This window comes from Apus apus, chromosome 1, assembly GCF_020740795.1.
Source record: "Apus apus isolate bApuApu2 chromosome 1, bApuApu2.pri.cur, whole genome shotgun sequence".
NCBI lineage: Eukaryota > Metazoa > Chordata > Aves > Apodiformes > Apodidae > Apus > Apus apus.
This window is the reverse complement of record NC_067282.1, coordinates 95,117,835-95,136,147: the sequence shown is the minus strand read 5'-3', so window position 1 is coordinate 95,136,147 and position 18,313 is coordinate 95,117,835. Positions and strand designations below refer to the sequence as shown.

Genomic DNA, 18,313 nt, shown 5'->3' with positions numbered 1-18,313 from the left:
GAAGCACTTCCAGCAAGATTACTTCTAGGTAAATAATTCTGCAGCAAAAGAAAATCCAACAGCCAAAGAGATCATGTCACAGACTATTCACCTTTAAGACAGCTGAAGTGCTGCACAAATAACCAGGTTCCAAGCGAGTGTTTCCTAGTTGTTCTTTTTAATGTATCACTACTTATCTATTCCTGCATGCAAAGGACACTCAAACCAATTCAATTTTACAAATTTAACAGAAGCATATTGCTGCACTAGCTTTATATTCATATACCATTCTAAACAAGGAATGAAACTAAAACAGAAACCTCAAAATGAACAAGTGTAATAATTAGGGCATTACAGACCTTAATTATTTTCTTTTTTATAAGTCTTCCTTAAAACCAGAGGTTAAATCCACACACATCTTTTAAGGCATGAAATCCAGAACTTGCCTAAATAGTTATTTTTTAAGTGGGGTCTTCAATGGGACTGAATTAATTTTCTCCTTGCTGCTGTGAGGTAACGTGTCTTTACATTATACATGGGGAATACAGAACAAAACAAGTAAAAAGATTGAATATTCCCAGATGTGACAATGTATAGCTATGAAATCAGTGCTTACATGGACACAACAGACCAAACTGAATGATCAACACCTCCCATGCTTTAGCTCTATCAAACCAGACATTTAAACAAACATCTGATTAGGAGTTGCTCCCACATCCCAAGTTAATTACTTTAAGTCATACATCAAAAAGCCAGACTTCAGCTAAGGCAGATATAACACCCAGTTCTCCCAAATTAGATCCTTCCATTGCTGTACCATCACACTGACTTTTTTTTTTATACACACCTTCCACCTAGTTCGGCAAACAAGGCAAGGAGATCTTAAAATATTTAGTCAGAGACCAAAGGCAAGAAGCCAAATGGAAAAAAGTTTTTAATTGAAGACAACTACGTCCATGAAAATCAAGATTAACTTAGGCATTTGTAGAGCGCTTTGACAGACTAGTAAGGGGCTTTATTTCTTGCAAGTATGTGGTGGAGAACCAAATACCATTTCTCTGCTGTACACAACATAAGACATTGATCCTTGTCCCTTTAGGGCAAAAAAAAAGACACCTTGTTCCATAACAGTTGTCAGAATACACAGAAGTCACCTTACTTTGTGTAAGAAGAGGTACTAGTAACTCTTCACCTCAGTGTTCCTACTACCATTCCAAAAGTCAATTCATTTTAGGCCCGAGCACAGCCTTAACTGCGTGTGAACTGTATTCTTTTCCCTGTCCCAGAAAAAGCTCTGGTCAGCAGATGTAATACAAAGAGACTTCAAAAAGACTTTTCTGAAATAAGCACCTGAACTACTTGAGTCCACGAATCTTGGTGATCTGCTCATAACTCGGACAAATCCAGCAAGAGGTGCACAATGCCCTTTCCAATTCAAAGTGCACATAGCTAAAGTACTAACACTTCTTAAATTAAAAATTAAAAAAAAGAAAAAAAAGAAAAAAGAAAAAAAAAAGAAGGAAAAGCTTTCTATATCCTCTCCCTTGTCAAACTGCCAAAACTCTGGATCAGGCTGTCTCCTTGAGGGCAGAGTACCATTACAGAAAATTTAAGCCCAAGGAGTTAATTTGGTAATAGTCCAAAGCAACCAAAAATGACTAGAACTGATTCTGCAACCCTAACAGCTGTTGATAATCTTCATAAATCACACTTTTTATACTGTGCGTTTCTTCAAAAAGTTGTTTTGGCATACATTTTAATTACTGTTTACTGACCAGTGATTAAGATTATGAACTTGTGCTGCTTTATTGACCAAGTTGGGTACAACAATTTAAGCATCATTCTATCCCCTCCCCCCACCCCCAAATCCAGTTGTAGATTTGTTAAGAGTTTAAAATTCACATTAACCACAAATTCATACAATCAACATCAGGCAGTGTGTTAATTTGTTTGGAAAAGACAACTCCACCATCTCCCTTCTCAGAACATGCAGGGAGAGTCACCTTTACATTGCAGGTCTCACCGGTTCCATTGCTGGACTTTCTGCCATTCCTTTGGAAGCAAGTCTGTAGCCTAATCATGTATGTTCTAAAAGGATGGGCTGTGTGGCCAGTCGCAGTACACCACTGAGTTAAAACCCCCCAGGCAAAATTTAAAGAGAAGCTGCAGGGTGACCACTGTACAACAGGGCTGCCACTGCAGGCCTTCTCACAGGGGTGACAGGACTGGCCCAGTATCTGTCCAGCAGTACACGCCAGTCTCAACTAGACGAGGGTGAAGCTGCAGGACTTTTGACCAGCTGTCGGCAAAAGTGCAAGAGCAGCTTTACCGAGACCAGGGAAAACTGCAGCATAGTACAAAACAGTATGAAAGTGTTAACATTCCGTATTGAAGAGAAATTGCATGAGTTTTAAAACAAGGGTTTAGATTACTGATGCCTCCAGAGTCTGTCGTCTGATTTAGTCATTTAAGAAATAATTACATCACTAATGTAAACAATATAAACATACCAAAAACTAAGTATGATTTAAATACATTTTGATGGTACAAAAGAAAAACCTGAAGGTGTCTGTACAGTTTTTACAACGTGGGAATTGCCAATGTATTTACAACATGAAAGGGCAAATACCATTTTTGTGCAGAGTAAAATTATCTGAAATAATGTCAATATAAAAAAAAACAATATCTAGCGGTGTGAGGCACTCCTAAACATGGTGGTATTAACCATGCTTTCCTTTGGTACAAGTCCCATCGCTTGGAGAGCCGCAGTTGCTGCTGTGGCTTTAGCATGCTTCTTGTTAAGGCTGGCAAAAGTAGGCCTATATTCATTTCCATTGACTCTCACCTGTTGATGAAAGAAGAGGAAGAAAGAATTAGAAAGCACCTCTTCACTTCTGTTACAACACAGTGCTACAGCGCTCCTTTAAGCACATTCTCTATGTAATTCCTCCTTAGGAAAACCACATCTGGTCTGTAAGTGGTCTGTAAGCAAAACCATTTCCAAGTAGTAACTGCTAATACAAGATGAAAAAGAAAGTCTGCGTTCTATGATAACCAAAGGACAAAACACACTAAATCTTGCTGACTACTTTTGCAGCAGTGAGACTTAACACCACACCTGCAAGTAAACTGCAAGAAATATGATAGCATCTAGGTTAGTAATTTTAGTAAGAAGCAGAGCAGTGTGATTCTTGATGGATTTACAGATTCATGTGCTTGAGAGATCTGATTTGACCTTTACAGAAAGAGGACTCTGAAATTTTAGCATCGAGACACTGCCTAGCAGTCCTTAGCCACCCCTGAGGTGGCTTATATGCTTATATACAAAGATTAATTTGAATTTGTATCACCTTTAATAGAAAAAACAACAGCAAACAAGGAAACTGAAACACACCTTAAAGATAAAATGTTTGCGATGATCAGGCCCACTATCATCCACCAACACAAATTCAGGTGGTGTCCATCTTCTTTTGTTGCAGATCTCCATCAATGCTGAAACTGGATGTTTACCTAAAGATAAAATGTATTTGAAATTTCAATGCTGATATCAAACCAATAATTTTAAGTGATTTTTTTTTTTTTTTTTTTTTAGACAAAGAAGAATCTCACCTGAAAGATCCTTCATCACAACATAGTGTCCGGATCTCTTTTGTGCCTTCTCTCCCACAGCAACAAGCCCTAAATAAAACACAATACAGTTTACATTTGTGATTCCCACATGATTTCCATATTCTCCTCAATAAAGCAGTAACATACCAGTGGAGATGAAACTTGAAGACACGACACAACTGTCTTTCAGAAGTCTTTCAAACCTCCCTTTCATCCCGTGTTGGATTTTCCCCTCCCTCCTACACAGAACATTCTTCTCAGCAGCTCAAGTGATGCTCTTAACACGCCAGAAAACTTTTGAGTAGTCTTATGCAAGCCAGGAAAAAAAATGGTTTTCCATGCCTCCTTTGGAGGAACACTGAACAAGATATAAACTTCAAACTCACTCTTTGATTTAGTATTTGTTTTGTGCAACTCAAAAGTCATCCACTACCTTAGCAGTTTGCTTCTAACATACTAAGCATTTTAAGTATATCCATTAAACAGTAGAAAGTGTTCCTAGTATATCCTCTTATGGTACAAATAACACAGCAGTGTCCTTACTGCATGTGCTCTATTTAACAGTATTCATATATTGATCTTTCATGTGAAAGTTCACTGCGCAATTACCGTGATTTCAATCACCTCTGAATATGAAGTAGCAGAAAAGCATCCAACTGGACCCCAAGTCAATACAAAGAGCACAAGTTCCAAGGGAAGTCACTGTGAAACACCTCAGATGAACATGTTTCTTTTTAAAATCTTACAAGTGTAAGGAATAAAATGTAACAACTGCCAAAAATTTATCAGAAGCCAATAACCATGCCATACTTATGAAGTAACTCTAGTTTCTTTCCAATCATTCTGCCATTACTTTCAGTACACAAAACCAAAAAAAGAAACACCAAAACAAACAAACCCCCACAACACAAAAAATAAACAAACAAAAAAACCCCAAACCACACAACAACGAAAAAAACCCGACCAGTTTGCCAGAACTTCTCAGACTTCAATCCTTCAACATTACTTTGTTTCTTACCTCACTTTGTTTCTCTTCCTGGCTTTGGTGAATAAAGACAGGGAGATACTGCAATTGTTTCCAGTTTCTTCCTGTTCCATCAGCATTTTTTTGGTTGGCTTTTTGTTTTGTTCTAAAGGAAAAACCTTCTCTCCTTACCAGATTTTCATCCTAATATTCATGCAGCTCCTAAGCAGGGACTTGTCAAGTGGCATGAAACCCTCATAGACAACAATCATTGAAAAAAAGCTTTTTTTTTTCCTTACAGAATTTATATTCCAAATAATAAAAAGATTTTCACCGAAATAAAACCCAAACAACAAAACCTCTTATGTCATTCTCCCCACTGATACTGCATCTCCCTCACTCTTAAGTCACTGACACTTGTTTTCTGTATCTTGTCCCCAGTACCTCAGGAAGGATTTTCAAAAAAGCTGCACCAGACTCCCAACAAGCTCTGCTAATGGACTAACCTTCTTTGAACATGGACAACCAACAATTTACAGGCTGACAGCAAAGCTCAAGAAAGGTTTGGTTTCAATGCTGTCTGAGAGAGAACTACAGATCTCACTCCATGTCTGGAAAAAACAGAGTCTAAGGGAAAGCTACAAAAAAGGGCAGATAACCTTTCATGTCTTAGTGCAGCCTGCTGAGTAACTCCTTAGCAAACTGCTTGTTCCTGTACCTATAAATAGTATTTCATCTAGGGGTGAGTTCTAAAAATGTTTAAAAACCCTACAAAACAAAAACTTAGGTTATTTCCTAACAGACAGGCTCATTTTTAAAATTTCAGACTTCTCTTTAAACATCTACATAGAACTTCAAAACAACTACTTTTTACACATTTAAACATCAAAGAACACTGATGTTTGAAGAAGCTTTTCAGCTCCTTATCATAGATGTATAATCACTGTTGCTTTGTAACACATGAAACATGCTGATTCTTCATAATGCAAGATGTCACCCCATATTACAGACTTGGTTGGCTCAACATGAAAAAATATTCTTTACCAACACCAAACACCTTTAGATTTTTTGTGGAAATTACCAGGTAAGATTGCATTTTCAACAATCACTAAGGTTACCAATATTTTCAGATCAATCTATCACAGGCCAAAGAGGCATCCTTTAATTCCATCTAACATTTGAATTGTTGCTGAAAACCAAGTCTGAAGCAGAAAGAGCAAACTACTTGTTAGAGAATGCCCAGCCTTAGGCCTTGAAACTTAAGATAGTACAGTCTGCAAGCATTAAGAAAACTTCTAATCAGAAGCCACATGAGGATCCTGGGACACACTTATAGAACTGGAAACCTGAGCAGTGATACAGCTGTGTACCACCCATATATTTTTAATGTTCAAAGTGCTCAAAGATTGTCCAGCAATACTGCCTCTTTCCCGTGATGGGAGAAGCAACAAGCAACATAATGAGCAGAGCTAATTCTTCTCTCCTCACCAGAAAAATCCATTACTTTGTTATGGAGGTTGCTTGAGAAAATACTACTGAAATTGACTGTTCTCTATTTCTTCCCTCTGACTGATACTAATCACGGTAAACTGAAGGAACTCTTCAGTAGTAAGAACTTTACAAAAGCAACAAAATATTGTTCAAGTATTTTCCTGACAACAACTCTGTCACCAGGCTTTTTGCTGTTTGTTTTTGTTTTTTTTTTTTTTTTTTTTTTTTTTTTTTGTTTGTTTGGGGTTTTTTTTGGTTGGTTGGTTTTGTTTGTTTCCTTGTGAAGCTGTACCAGGAAAAGCTTACTACTTCCAAGGTATTTGGCTATCTCCAAAATAGACATAAGACCTTTGTACTGCTGTAAGACACTTAAGGATGGGCTTACCTTTTCGATCCGTCTTAAAATCAACCATAATAGGCTCAACGCTGCCTTCTTTGTTTTTTCCAAGCCCTTCTCCTTCTCTCCAGCCCATTTTTCTCATCAGTTGAGCTCCCATTCCTCCAGTTACAGGGGCTGCTCTTAAGAACTGATCCTATCCAGAAAAAGAAAAGTAAAACAAGTCCTAAAGTTAGCACTGAGATTTTAAAATGTAAGTGGGAGCTTCCAAAAAATGTTTCTAACAACTTGTTACAGACTCAATTAAAAAAAAAAATACACCTTAGCTTTATATACATTAACATTCTGTATAAACCAGAATTCACGCAGACACACAAGACACAAATCAATACTTTCAAAAAAGAACAACTTAAGAAAATTCTAATGCAATCCAAAAGCGGCAAGTGACCCATTTCAGACATATGTATTTAATAAAACGATAACCGTCCATTTTTAAACACGCTACTTTGGTTCCAATGAATCTCTTCGCATCTTGTGAAAGGAGGCAGTTAACTGTTTAACTGGCAACATGTGTGCCAAGTGTACCTAGTTATTGAACAAAATACAAGCACATTTAGTAATGACATTCACAGAGTGATTACGCGTATTTTAAAATATAAAAAAAAAGTTTCCCCATTTTATTATACAGCAGTTGCACATTCAAGTTCTACTCTGAAAATCCGTAAGAAAAATACAGGTTTTTCTTCTTTTTTTAAAGGAAAAAGAGGCGCTTAGCCACACAGTTTAGCAGCAGTAGTCTTCACATTCTTTCAAATCATCATTAACATAATAGTTGTTAAATGGTGAAAGCTTATAAACAGAAATTTTAAAAATCTGTTTTGATGTAAAGAACTTTAAAAACTCCTTAAATGTTTACGTACCTAGGCCTCGATGGCCGCAGTGTTGTGAATAGTAGGGCTGGCATTGACCGTGGCAAGAAGGCAGCTACAAGGATTTGACCCTGAAACAAGTTTCCATATAGAGGGGTGAAAGTTCACAGGTTATTCTGTGAACTATCATCTCTCTTCTGCCCCCCCCGCTGACCCAAGTAAGTAAGTCAATCATTTCCATCACAGCAAAATATTGCTTGCCTTAAAATATACAAGTTTACACACTGGCACTGATAAGTCCATCAGTTATTTCGCATAGTGGATTAGATGATACAATGCCTAGTAGTTTTGTGAAAATTTTACTTACTATCAAAGCAAATCAATAGAGGACAATTTCTTTTCTTCCTTTATTTTGAGTTGTGCTTGCAAAAGTAAGCATTTCGCAGATTTGGACAAAGGGCTGATAAGTCCTTGGTTCGGATTTGTACATAAGCAAAACCAGAAGTCTTACTTTTGCAGAGACTAAGGGTCATATATTTTTAAGGGGATTTCAAACTGGCAACTGACACACACTAATGATGCAGATGTGTGGAATCCCCACTAATACATGGTGTTAAAAAATTTAAAAAAAAAAAAATTGAAGATTGTGGAAGGACTTCTCCAAATATTCACCTATTAACCAGTAAATACCTATCAATCATGCAACCGGATGCTGCATTCAGTAACAAAGTGCTCTGACAGAAGAAGAGAGGCTAAGTGCACCTCTCCAGTTCAACTTTTTTTCTGACTGGTGCAGACCATGCAGTGTGTGTGTACACAGAGACAATCAGTTTCTTCAATACAAACTGCCTCAATCTATACACCTAGAATGGCTTTTACTTACTTCCATTTTTTCATCCTTCCCTCTCTTTTCCAGGAACCTCTCATAAGAAAAGGGCAACCATGCCGAGAATGATACAAACCCCAGTCAATGTCACCCTGGGTTCCGATTCCTCTTTTGTACCTGCTTTGCAATGATAGAATTTTCAATATCAACACCTGTTTCATTATCACCAGCATGTATTCAGTTCACAAATGTTAAAAGTGCAATTTCTTGATGAGGTCATTTAAATGTTACACAGCTTTCTCATCACCCCTGCAAATGTACTAATTTGAGAGCTAAGAGTAGCAGACAAAGGAGAGAACAGCATCACAATACTCCTATTTGTAGTTAAAAATCAAAGCTCCAAGCTCCTATAGAGCAGTTACCAGAGCCTGAAAAGATTCCAAAAACTGGAAATAATTCTAAATTCTGAAATATGTGAATTCAGAATTTTATCTGCTAACTTCAGTAGGAATTATTTACACTATGCTGATTCTTAAATACGTCCAACAGAATCAAGAAAACAAAGAATTAGAAATCCAAGCTCTTTTTCATGACAGAATAGCTGTACCTGTGCATCATGCTGAGAGGCTAAATGCGGTTATTTCTGGTACCAATATGAAAGGAGCCAGGAAAAGCTTACTTTGATTCCGTTTACTGAAGAAAGCCTTCAACAGGTAAAAAAAGTTATTCTTTCAGGTTTGCAGGGCCTTCTCTTTAAAATAATAATCTGAACATATCTAGTATAATCTGTACAACTATATTCACTTTCACTAATTTTTTTTTAACTTAATGACAGACAACTTCACTCAGCCTATGACTTAATAGAGCACAGGTAAAAACTAGTGCTGTGTTTGTAATCACATTTGAAAATATAAGAATAGTAGAAAAGTTAACAAGAGTAGGGAAACAAGATATAAATTTATTTTCAGTTTTAAAAATCATAAGAAGCCTAGTTTCACAAAACTATTTAGCAGCTATATGCCCTTGCAAGATCTGGCCCATGAGGAAGACATAAAATTGAGGCATATGTAATATCATGAATTCCTGGGTTTCTCAGTATTTGGTTACTGTTGTTGGAATTCCCTAATTATTTAGAAAATTATTACTCTCATTCACTAATCCAAATTTGAGTAAACCCAAATAAAAAAATAATACATTTTTTCTCATCTTTTGAGCTCCAAATAAAGCATACTTCCATTCTGCCAGCAGATGGAGACAACTAATAAGCCACGTTCTTGTGTCAACTTTTTCCTTTAAACAGAATGCTACACAGTAAAACCTGATCAGTTAAGAGAGTTCTTTAGTAATTTTAATCAAAACTATTCCTCTTTTAAAGCTACATTAGGGCAAAAAAAATTTGGGGGACATGAATGACTTAAATGAGCAATTAAGGGCTGAAACAGCAAAAAAAAAAAATCACATCTGAAAGATGATTTTACAGCATTTTTGCTGAGAGACAATACAAGCTGGACAGTCACTGTTGTTTACCTGCGACAGCTGTCTTTGGGAACAGGACAGCATACTGCATTGAACTGAACAATCTCTAAAACAGTACACACAACATACAAAAATATCAAAGCTGTAATTTTTTAAGAAACTGAAAAATACAGTACACATTCCTTCTCACAATGCTGACATGGCACTAAAGCCTAAGTTCTGTCAGAAGGAAGGTTTGTTTGGGTTTTTTTAGTAGTAATTTATTAAGCAAGAGGTATCAAAGCCTCAAAGGCACCAGGTGGATAGTTTAAGCTATAGCACAACAGGCTATCCTGAAGGTTACTTCAAGACTAACTCTAAAGCATTTCTCCGAGTCAATTACCAGGAACAATCATCTAACCTTGGCAAAAGCTTTTCATTAGATCAACTGGCACTTTTAGCAGCAGCCATATTCTTTCCCCAATATAGGAGGAAGATTACATTTCTGAAGAATCCCATCAAGTGCCTTACAAAAACTAAGCTCCCAATCAGCTTCAGGATTTCTGTTCACAGCTTTTGCATGCAATCAGTAAAAAGCAAACTGAGGATAGCTGTAAAAAAAACCATAGTTTTGAGGACTGAATGGAAGCCAGTCCAGTTTTACTAACATATAGTTGATTTGCCTTGCTATGTGGTCTTCATTTCATATAAGGCAACAGGAATACAAATATTTTGATAAGTGGCCTCCTTGGAAGGTCAACAGTCCTTGTGCAAGTGACAATCACAAGACAAATCACAATTTACCTCCATTGTTAGCAGATGAGTAAAACTCAAGCTATGACTGTGGAAGAATGGAAGGAATGCTTTAACTTTTTAGAACTTGCTACACAACAATGACTATAGTGTAAAACTGTGTCCTGCTTTAGCACAACTGAATGAAACAGATCCCAAGCATTATCCTGTATACGTAAAATATTGCAAAAATGTTGTTTTGGAGAGCAAGTTTAGACTACAGAATTAAGCTGATGAATCCAGAAACAAGCAGTGAGTCTGGGAAAGTCTGAGTAAGTAGACCTCAACAGAATTTGGAAAAAATATTTGATCACTTCCTCCGATTTGACATTTACTTAGCAGCACATTTTTATTTGTAAGAAAAAAAGGAAAAAGAAGCAACCTCCAGAACAAGCAAGTCATATTTGTGAACTGATTACACCACTGATGATAAACTGGAACAGAAACCACTTTTCAAAAGAGAAAGATAATATTGCTCATAAATCTGTTTCAATGATACGAGAAACCTAACATGATTCTTTCATCAATACTGCTCAGAACCCTATCCATGAACATTATGAATTAGCACATTACTCAGAAAAATACGGCATACTTCTACTTGGTATGTCAATCATTCAGGTACGCCACGTTAACCGCTTCAGTAACTAATTTCCTCAAAACTTTAAGATAAAATTTAAATTGCAGGCATATTTTGGTTTGAGTACATATTACCTCTCCAGAGTCATTTTTGAAGTACAAAAAAAGCTGAAATCCAAGAAATGCAAAGTGAAGACAGCACTTACCAAACAAGTTTCCCAAGTATTTTCATTTTTCTACCCTCCTAACATTACTCTTCTGTTTTGTTACACCTACCTAGTTTTGTGATTATCTCTGTCAAGCATAATTTCTACACATGTTCTAATTCTTTGATACATAAGTAACTAGCTGATATGGGCTCAGTTTCAGCTGAACAGTGCACATCCGCAAGTCCTCTTATGGCAATTGCTTATGGCACTCTCCAAAGAAAAATGCCTTCAGCAAGCAACATTTCAGTCAGAAATGTGCATTAATTTACACACGCAACATACCTAAAGAAACTCCACAGCCCTACTAGACGAAAAATTTAAAAATACTAGTTTTCTTTAATGTTAAAATGCATTTTCCTAGGACCAAAAAAAAAAAAAGAAGGAATCATGAGTCTGACTTCTCAGTGCTACATCGTATATTAAGCAGGAACTAAGTTACACAATTTAAGCATCTAAATAAAATACATGTACTTTGCATTCCATGGTTGGTTTGCATTTGTTTCACTGAGAAAGATAACATGCATTCATAACCCATTATCCCTACTTCACTTTTTCTGTGAAATCATTCTCTAACCACAGGAGGAGATTCCACATTAAGTACATCAAACTTAAGTTTTCTGAAGGCTTTCACAGGCCTCACCATTTTTGAAATGCACAGGGTGAGTCTTGTGTAGCCCCTAACGCATTTTGTATAGGCCACATGACTGTAACTACTTGTCATTTCATGAGTTTGATGGCAATGTGTGTGCGAACATGGAACCTGGAAAAAGCAAAAGAAGTCAAGCTGAGGAATGCCAGAGCAGAAAAGAGGACTGTGTCCTTATCTTCTTCACCGAACTCTTTTCGTTTCCAGTAGCAGCCTCCTTTCTGACAAACCACATGACGCTTGCTAGGGAGGACGCCGACTACTGCAAACAACTACATTTTACAGCTATGGAAAAGACCAAAGTGCTTCTGACAGATCACTTCCATATCCAGACTCAAAATGTTCTGTTCCTCACAGAAGTCATGTCCAGCCAAGAGACCGGTCCCTTCTCTCATTTTCTCCCTATAAAGCACTTTGTTGTTTTGTTGTTGTTTTTTAAAGCAGATCACAGAGCGAAGTTAAAAGATGGAGGGAAAATGCACCTGTCTTCTCCACTTAATTTTTGTTAGCAGACACTCCTGTTACTGTGAGGCAAAGAAGACCGCCAAACGACTTCAAGGAATGAAAACGGGATGAGAAGAGGAGGCTTGGGAAAGAGATTATGAGAGATACTCCCTTTTTGTTGCCTTGGGAACTGACTGAAGGCATGCAGAAAGGGAGAACCCTTCTAGCTTGCTGATCTCTTTCACAAGTCTGGTGGTGGAAAAGCTCTCCTTTTCTCACCAATACCTCTGCCGAGTGCTTTATATTTCTAAATTCCTCTCCCAGGGCCAATTATTGTAATCATCAAAGCCAATGCCTTGCTATAACCTCAAAAGTTGAGAATTGTTAAAATAAGACTTTATTATCTATGCTTTATATTAATACTGAGAAAAGCCCAAAAGATTCCCATCTAGCAAGTAACTTGAGCCTCTCAACAGAGAGCTGTTGCCTGGCTCTCTGTAGTGCTTGGCTATATAAAGTGGAAAAAAAGTTAGTGAACCTTGACAAAAATACTTCTACTTTTAGGATAATCCCAGACCTTTGTGTTCTGTTTACACCAAGTTCTATGGAAAATTCAACCTAAGCCTCAAACCTAACGTCCCAGTTTTGCAGGTTGTCTTAACTCCGCATTCTGAAAGGATAAGCAGATAAGTGTGTACTCAACTACATTACCTGCAAGATTGACTGCAATAATTCATTACTCCTTTTGCCTGAAAGGTGGATATTGCTTTAATTCCTCAGTTCTACTTCTTGAAAGAGAAGCAGTTCAATATTCGTTTTCGAAGATGAAGCATGAATTATTAAACTTACAAAACGCATGTATGTATGACACACCACACTCCAAAAATAAGCCACTTATTTCTCTGTAGTGAGAGGTATCTATTTCGCTGTAAAATGACATTTAAACTTATTTACTCAGCTCCAAGCCCTGGTTTAACATTCCAAATCTCTGGCTAGAAAACACTAGCAATACATATAGAGGCAAAGTAGCAATCAGATAGAACTAAGTCAAACAAAATGGCAGTCTGGGACTTGATTCACTGAAGTTGATGCCAAAACATCACTCGTTCAAGAACACGGGGATCAAACCTTGCCTGATCTGTCCCAATCCTGTAAGAGTAGTGATGGACCTACCACTGCGACCATGCCAATATCACAAACATCACTTCAGTGTAAGGTAACAGTATAGATTAACCAATCTCACTCAAATACCAGACACACACCTTATTGAAGTACTCTATGCCATGAACAACACCTTAATACACAACAAAATGGACACAGCAGCAGCCAAGTATCTAAATTGTTCAAAGACAATAACTTAACTCAACCTGCTGTATTTGACACATGCATTACCATAGGTTTTTAAGGCACATTTTTTGCATTTTCCGATACTTCCGTAGCTATTTAAAACATCATAGTTAGACAAGTACATCTGCATAACTTCTACCTTTCTAATCCATGCTTGGGGACCACTGTTGGTAAGCTCATCTGAAGACAGTATCTGTGCTCCAGTACTTCCTGTGAACTGGCCAGGTATGGAGTTTGATTGAGCCCAGGCATCAATCTACAAAATAAAAATCAGTGTAAGACCAAGATAAAAATGTTCACATTTTTCCTCTGCATTTCTCTGTTGCTTCTCAGTAATTTTCAGATTTCTCACTTATGTTTAGTACCATGTTCATTAACTCTCATTTGTAAGCAGACACTCCAAAAAGCTGAGCATCTTTCTATGTTAACCCAAAAACCTGAGCTCAAAGTCAAGAAAACCATGAAGCAAACTATAAAGTGCAAAATAAAGTTTTTCAACATGTCCATAAACTGAGCTTCGAAAAATCTATACTTAAATCATAGAATCAAGTATGTAAGAAAAAACAGTTGGCATGAAGGGTAAGCATTTAAAGTTCATCAAAATGCTCCAGAAAAATTGCAACATACCTGTTCCTGTGCACGATTTAACATGCACATGGCCTCTAAATCAAAAGAGTTTTCATTAAGCCGTTTCTGAGCCATTGCTCTATCATTCATAGCTGTAGTTATGTCCACGCACTAGGAAGAAAGAAACGATTTTTAAAAATAAATCAGACCACAGTAACACCCACTGGATCTGGAAAAAAAATAACAAACAACTTTCGTAGAATAAATGCTACAAGTACTACAAAGCTGTTTTATGCATTGAATAATTGGTTTGATATATGAACAGGCAATATAAAAAAAATCCTGAGACTCTCTTGTTCAGTATAAGCAATATGTGCTTTCCTAAACAAATAAAAAATCTGAGGTTAAAAAGGTTAAAGGTTAAAACAGCCTGATAATTTATAATCACCTGTACATATAAAATATCAAAATAATTAATTTCAAGTAACTATTTTGGTCACAACAAGTTGTAGTGTCTAATACTTTATAAGCAGAGAAGCATACTACTGTTCTATGGAATCTTATTAACCAACATAATTAAATGTTATTTAGCTCAGAATTTTTAAAAATGCCTTTTTACAGAGCTGTTCACATCAGCAACCTTCTCATAAGTCACACTAAAACTCCACGTTTTACGTATAAAAATATTACTGCAAGAATCACGTGTATTCCACGAACACGCTTTTTGTGTTTCAAATTTTAATTTGCAGTCTAAACCAGACTTGCATATAAGTCAGACCAGACTGGTAAGCTCATAAAACTGTCCGTTTTGGAAAGGATTATTTACATCAGTACTGCTGAACTAGAATAAAATTTCTATAAAAATAAATTTTAAACTTTCTTGCACACACTAATCAGAATTGTTTGAGTAAAAATATGGAGCAAATAAAGAAGTCATATATAAACCTCTACCATGTGAAAAGAAATCAAGAGAGAAGTCTAAAAAATTGGGGGGTATAAAGATGCAAGAAATTACGACTAGTAAACAGCTCTTATTTTATAAAATGACTTGTGCCTTGTTCTTAGATGATGTGCATATATGGATCATTCTATTTTGAAATAAGAACAGTGCTCAGATACAAGGGAAATTTCCTCAAAGACAAACTGTTGAAAAAGACTTGAAAGGGCTGGAGCTGTTCAAAGCACGGAAGGAAAAATAATCAAAGCAGCATGTGGCATACAGACACCAAATAAGTCCATGGCCTAATTTTTTTTTTTTAATTGTATTACAAAAGACTTAGATCTTTTGTTAGTCAGTATCTCATAACTTCAGTTTCTTACATTATACTAGGATAAAGGACCAGTAGAAGAAAGTGAAACTAATTTTAAAATAACTCTGCTTAACAGAAAAATACAGTTACTCCACAACATCCCTGTCACAGGAAGCACGCCAACAATTTGGTAAGTATTGAAAAACACTAAGAGACAGACACATATGTCTGCAATTGCATAAAATTAACTAATTATTGTTATACTCTAGACATTATATCTTTTTCTTAAGACTGGGGGATTCTTTTTTACTGTTGAGGACAGAAAGTACTTCTGTTGGGTATATCACTGCTGAAACATCTGGCATTGACCAAGACAGACTTAAAACCCCCAAAGTCCTATGTGTCTATGTTTATTGTCCCAGCTGACAAAAACACAATCATAAACAAGGCACGAGTAAAAGATTTTCTAACAATCACCTAACATGACAGTCACGTATGTTAAAAGAATGCCTGTTCACAACACAAGCTTTCTTGTGTTAATAAGCTCCCCTTACACAATTAAAATAATTAATGTTTTGTTTGTGAAACCTGTTCAGGAGATAAATAAGTAGTTATTCTACTCACCAAAAGCTTCAATCCAGCAATACACATAGGCATGCAAGTAGTCCACTGAAACCACATTGGGACCACTCACATACTTAAAACATATATGTACTTTAGTGCTTTACCGGACTGGGGCCTATTAGTAGATACCCTGGTTAGTTAGAATTCCCATACACTTTCCCCACATGGTCAGTCACCATTTTGGAGACCATCATGGCTTTGTATTATGTCAACACACTCGACGGCAGGTTTGGATCTTGGAAAAAAAAAAATCTCTGCTTGAAGTACGAAAAGTTGTTATTATTTAGTCAAGTAAAACAGTTTAAATTTCATCATGCTATTCTCCAGAGAATTCTGCCTTTCCAATCCTGGCTTTTAATAACATGTTCCCCACAGACACAAGTCACAAATACTGAAGCAAGAAGGAGAGGCTGACAGTAGAAAGCAGGCATTTTTTACATACTTCATAGACATTTACTACATTTTTAGATCACGACAGCTTCTCTACATAGTAGTTCTCTGTGTGTACTCCAAACTTAAGTACAACACTTCACCTCTATACATTTAGACTTTCAAATATAGCTTCATTTCCATAGGTTTCTCTGGCCTCTAGAGACGTGCTGATACTTCAGATTACTCCAAATTTTCTCCTCCATCTCCTACTACCAGAAACAACTATATTAAGAGCGTAATGCTTTAGTAAAACAATTCATAATCTAATAGCATGGCCTTTCCAGACTGCTTATTCACATTAACTAATTCTGTAACTTGAATATAAACATAATAATAAACTAAATTACATATGTTTAACTGTCAATACAGATTTGCATCAGAATTGACACAATGAGATTTCAAAATTAGCAACCATGAATAGAGGTAAATTATATGCTGCAATTCCTGAGGATCCAAGCACACTCCTGAACTACCCTACTTCAACAAAAAGGGAGCTTATCTGGCTTATTTTGCTCGGAGAAAGCCAGTTCATCTACAAAGAGTCCTCATAAGCATTAAAAAAATAAGCAGAGAAGCACTATGTTACCTTTCAGCCCTCCTGGAGAAATATACAGGGATTCTGCTACAACAAGAGTATTCTTGTATTTCAGAATAAACGATTTCCAAACCCAAGAGAATGGAATGCTCTGCTGTCAACTAATGACCCTTGAAATCACCCTTAACACAAACCAAGTTAAGGTAAGAGCAAATAAAAATATTTATTTACAAAATGTAAAACAGACAACATTGTTACAAGCATTTATAAAGGTACACGTGACAGAAAGGAAAGAAAGTTATGTTTAATGTATTTACTCCAATGTCAATTTTTATGACCTCTTCTACATGATCAACACACAAACCATCAGTGCTTAGCTAACCCAATCTGTCAATGACATCAGCCTAGTGTCCTTGGCAACCTGGATGAAGACATCTACAGAGCTTGCCTGAGCTATGAGTGTAACATTAACCATTTGAAGGACAAGACTTACTACCACCTGATAAAAACATGGCCAAATGTCAGTGTACAATGTTTCTATGCTCTGGACTTGTTACATACACGCTAGTAACTGGTAATGATGTTCTGCACAAACATTTCAGAATGTTTGTTATGACTTATTAGTGGTTTGTGACAAAGACCAAGAAGCAGTTACCATCTACACTAAGGGAACAATGAACTGGGTGCCTGACAGTAAAATTCTGAGGTATACCCTGAAAATGTCTTTTGAATTACTTCTATTCATTGTGCTTTTGGTGCTGTAAGAGACACAGAAGAAACTACCTTCTGTGCTTCAGGAAGTGAACTGTACAATCTCAGAAAGTTCTTGAAAAACAAAACATACCAAGTGGAAATACTGTTTCATCAGCAATTGATGCCAAAGCTTTTGTGTTTATTTGCTTTGAAAGGTATGAGAACAAGTCTTCAGATGGAGTGAGATTAACTTAAAAGAAATTTACATCTGCCTTAAATATTTAATTTACGTAATTACAAAAACCCCACAAAATATCCTTTTGAAGACATTTCAAGGGGAAAAACATTTTTTCTTTAAGTTTATTATACATACAATTAGATATTCCTTTGGAAGGCCACATGGAAGACAACTATGTAAGAAAATGTGACTCTAAAGTTAAAAAATTAGTAGATACATCCAGATGAAATGGTAGTTTAAAAAACTACTTCCAAATCTACTTTAAATTGATTACATTTAAATGCAACGTTATTGCTCTCAGATTGGTAGGGCAATTTTAATTATTACTAAGTTTATAGTTACGAAAGTCTCAACTTAGGGTATTACCCTCTGCAGTTAACTGGACAAGAAACTTGCTTTTCATCTTCAAGCAAAAGTTTACATTCTATTG

At 36.4% G+C, this 18,313-nt stretch overlaps 1 protein-coding gene across 6 annotated transcripts in view; it reads right to left on the bottom strand.

Annotated features, from left to right (window-relative positions):
* Positions 1 to 895: 895 nt before the first annotated feature.
* Positions 896 to 18,313, bottom strand: part of SON (SON DNA and RNA binding protein) — a 38,446-nt gene continuing 21,028 nt past the window's right edge. For 2 of the 6 annotated variants that reach the window (XM_051629651.1, XM_051629738.1), the window contains exons 7-12: positions 14,172 to 14,282; positions 13,684 to 13,800; positions 6,429 to 6,576; positions 3,589 to 3,657; positions 3,374 to 3,489; positions 896 to 2,824 (exon numbers count right to left, since the gene is read on the bottom strand). In XM_051629651.1, the coding sequence (XP_051485611.1) occupies positions 2,666 to 2,824; positions 3,374 to 3,489; positions 3,589 to 3,657; positions 6,429 to 6,576; positions 13,684 to 13,800; positions 14,172 to 14,282 (720 nt within the window). In that variant the 3' untranslated portion in view covers positions 896 to 2,665. Of the gene's footprint in view, positions 2,825 to 3,373; positions 3,490 to 3,588; positions 3,658 to 6,428; positions 6,577 to 7,299; positions 7,381 to 7,783; positions 8,256 to 13,683; positions 13,801 to 14,171; positions 14,283 to 18,313 lie in introns of those variants that run through there. The other 4 variants (XM_051629814.1, XR_007890647.1, XM_051629903.1 and 1 more) reach the window with 4 other exon arrangements.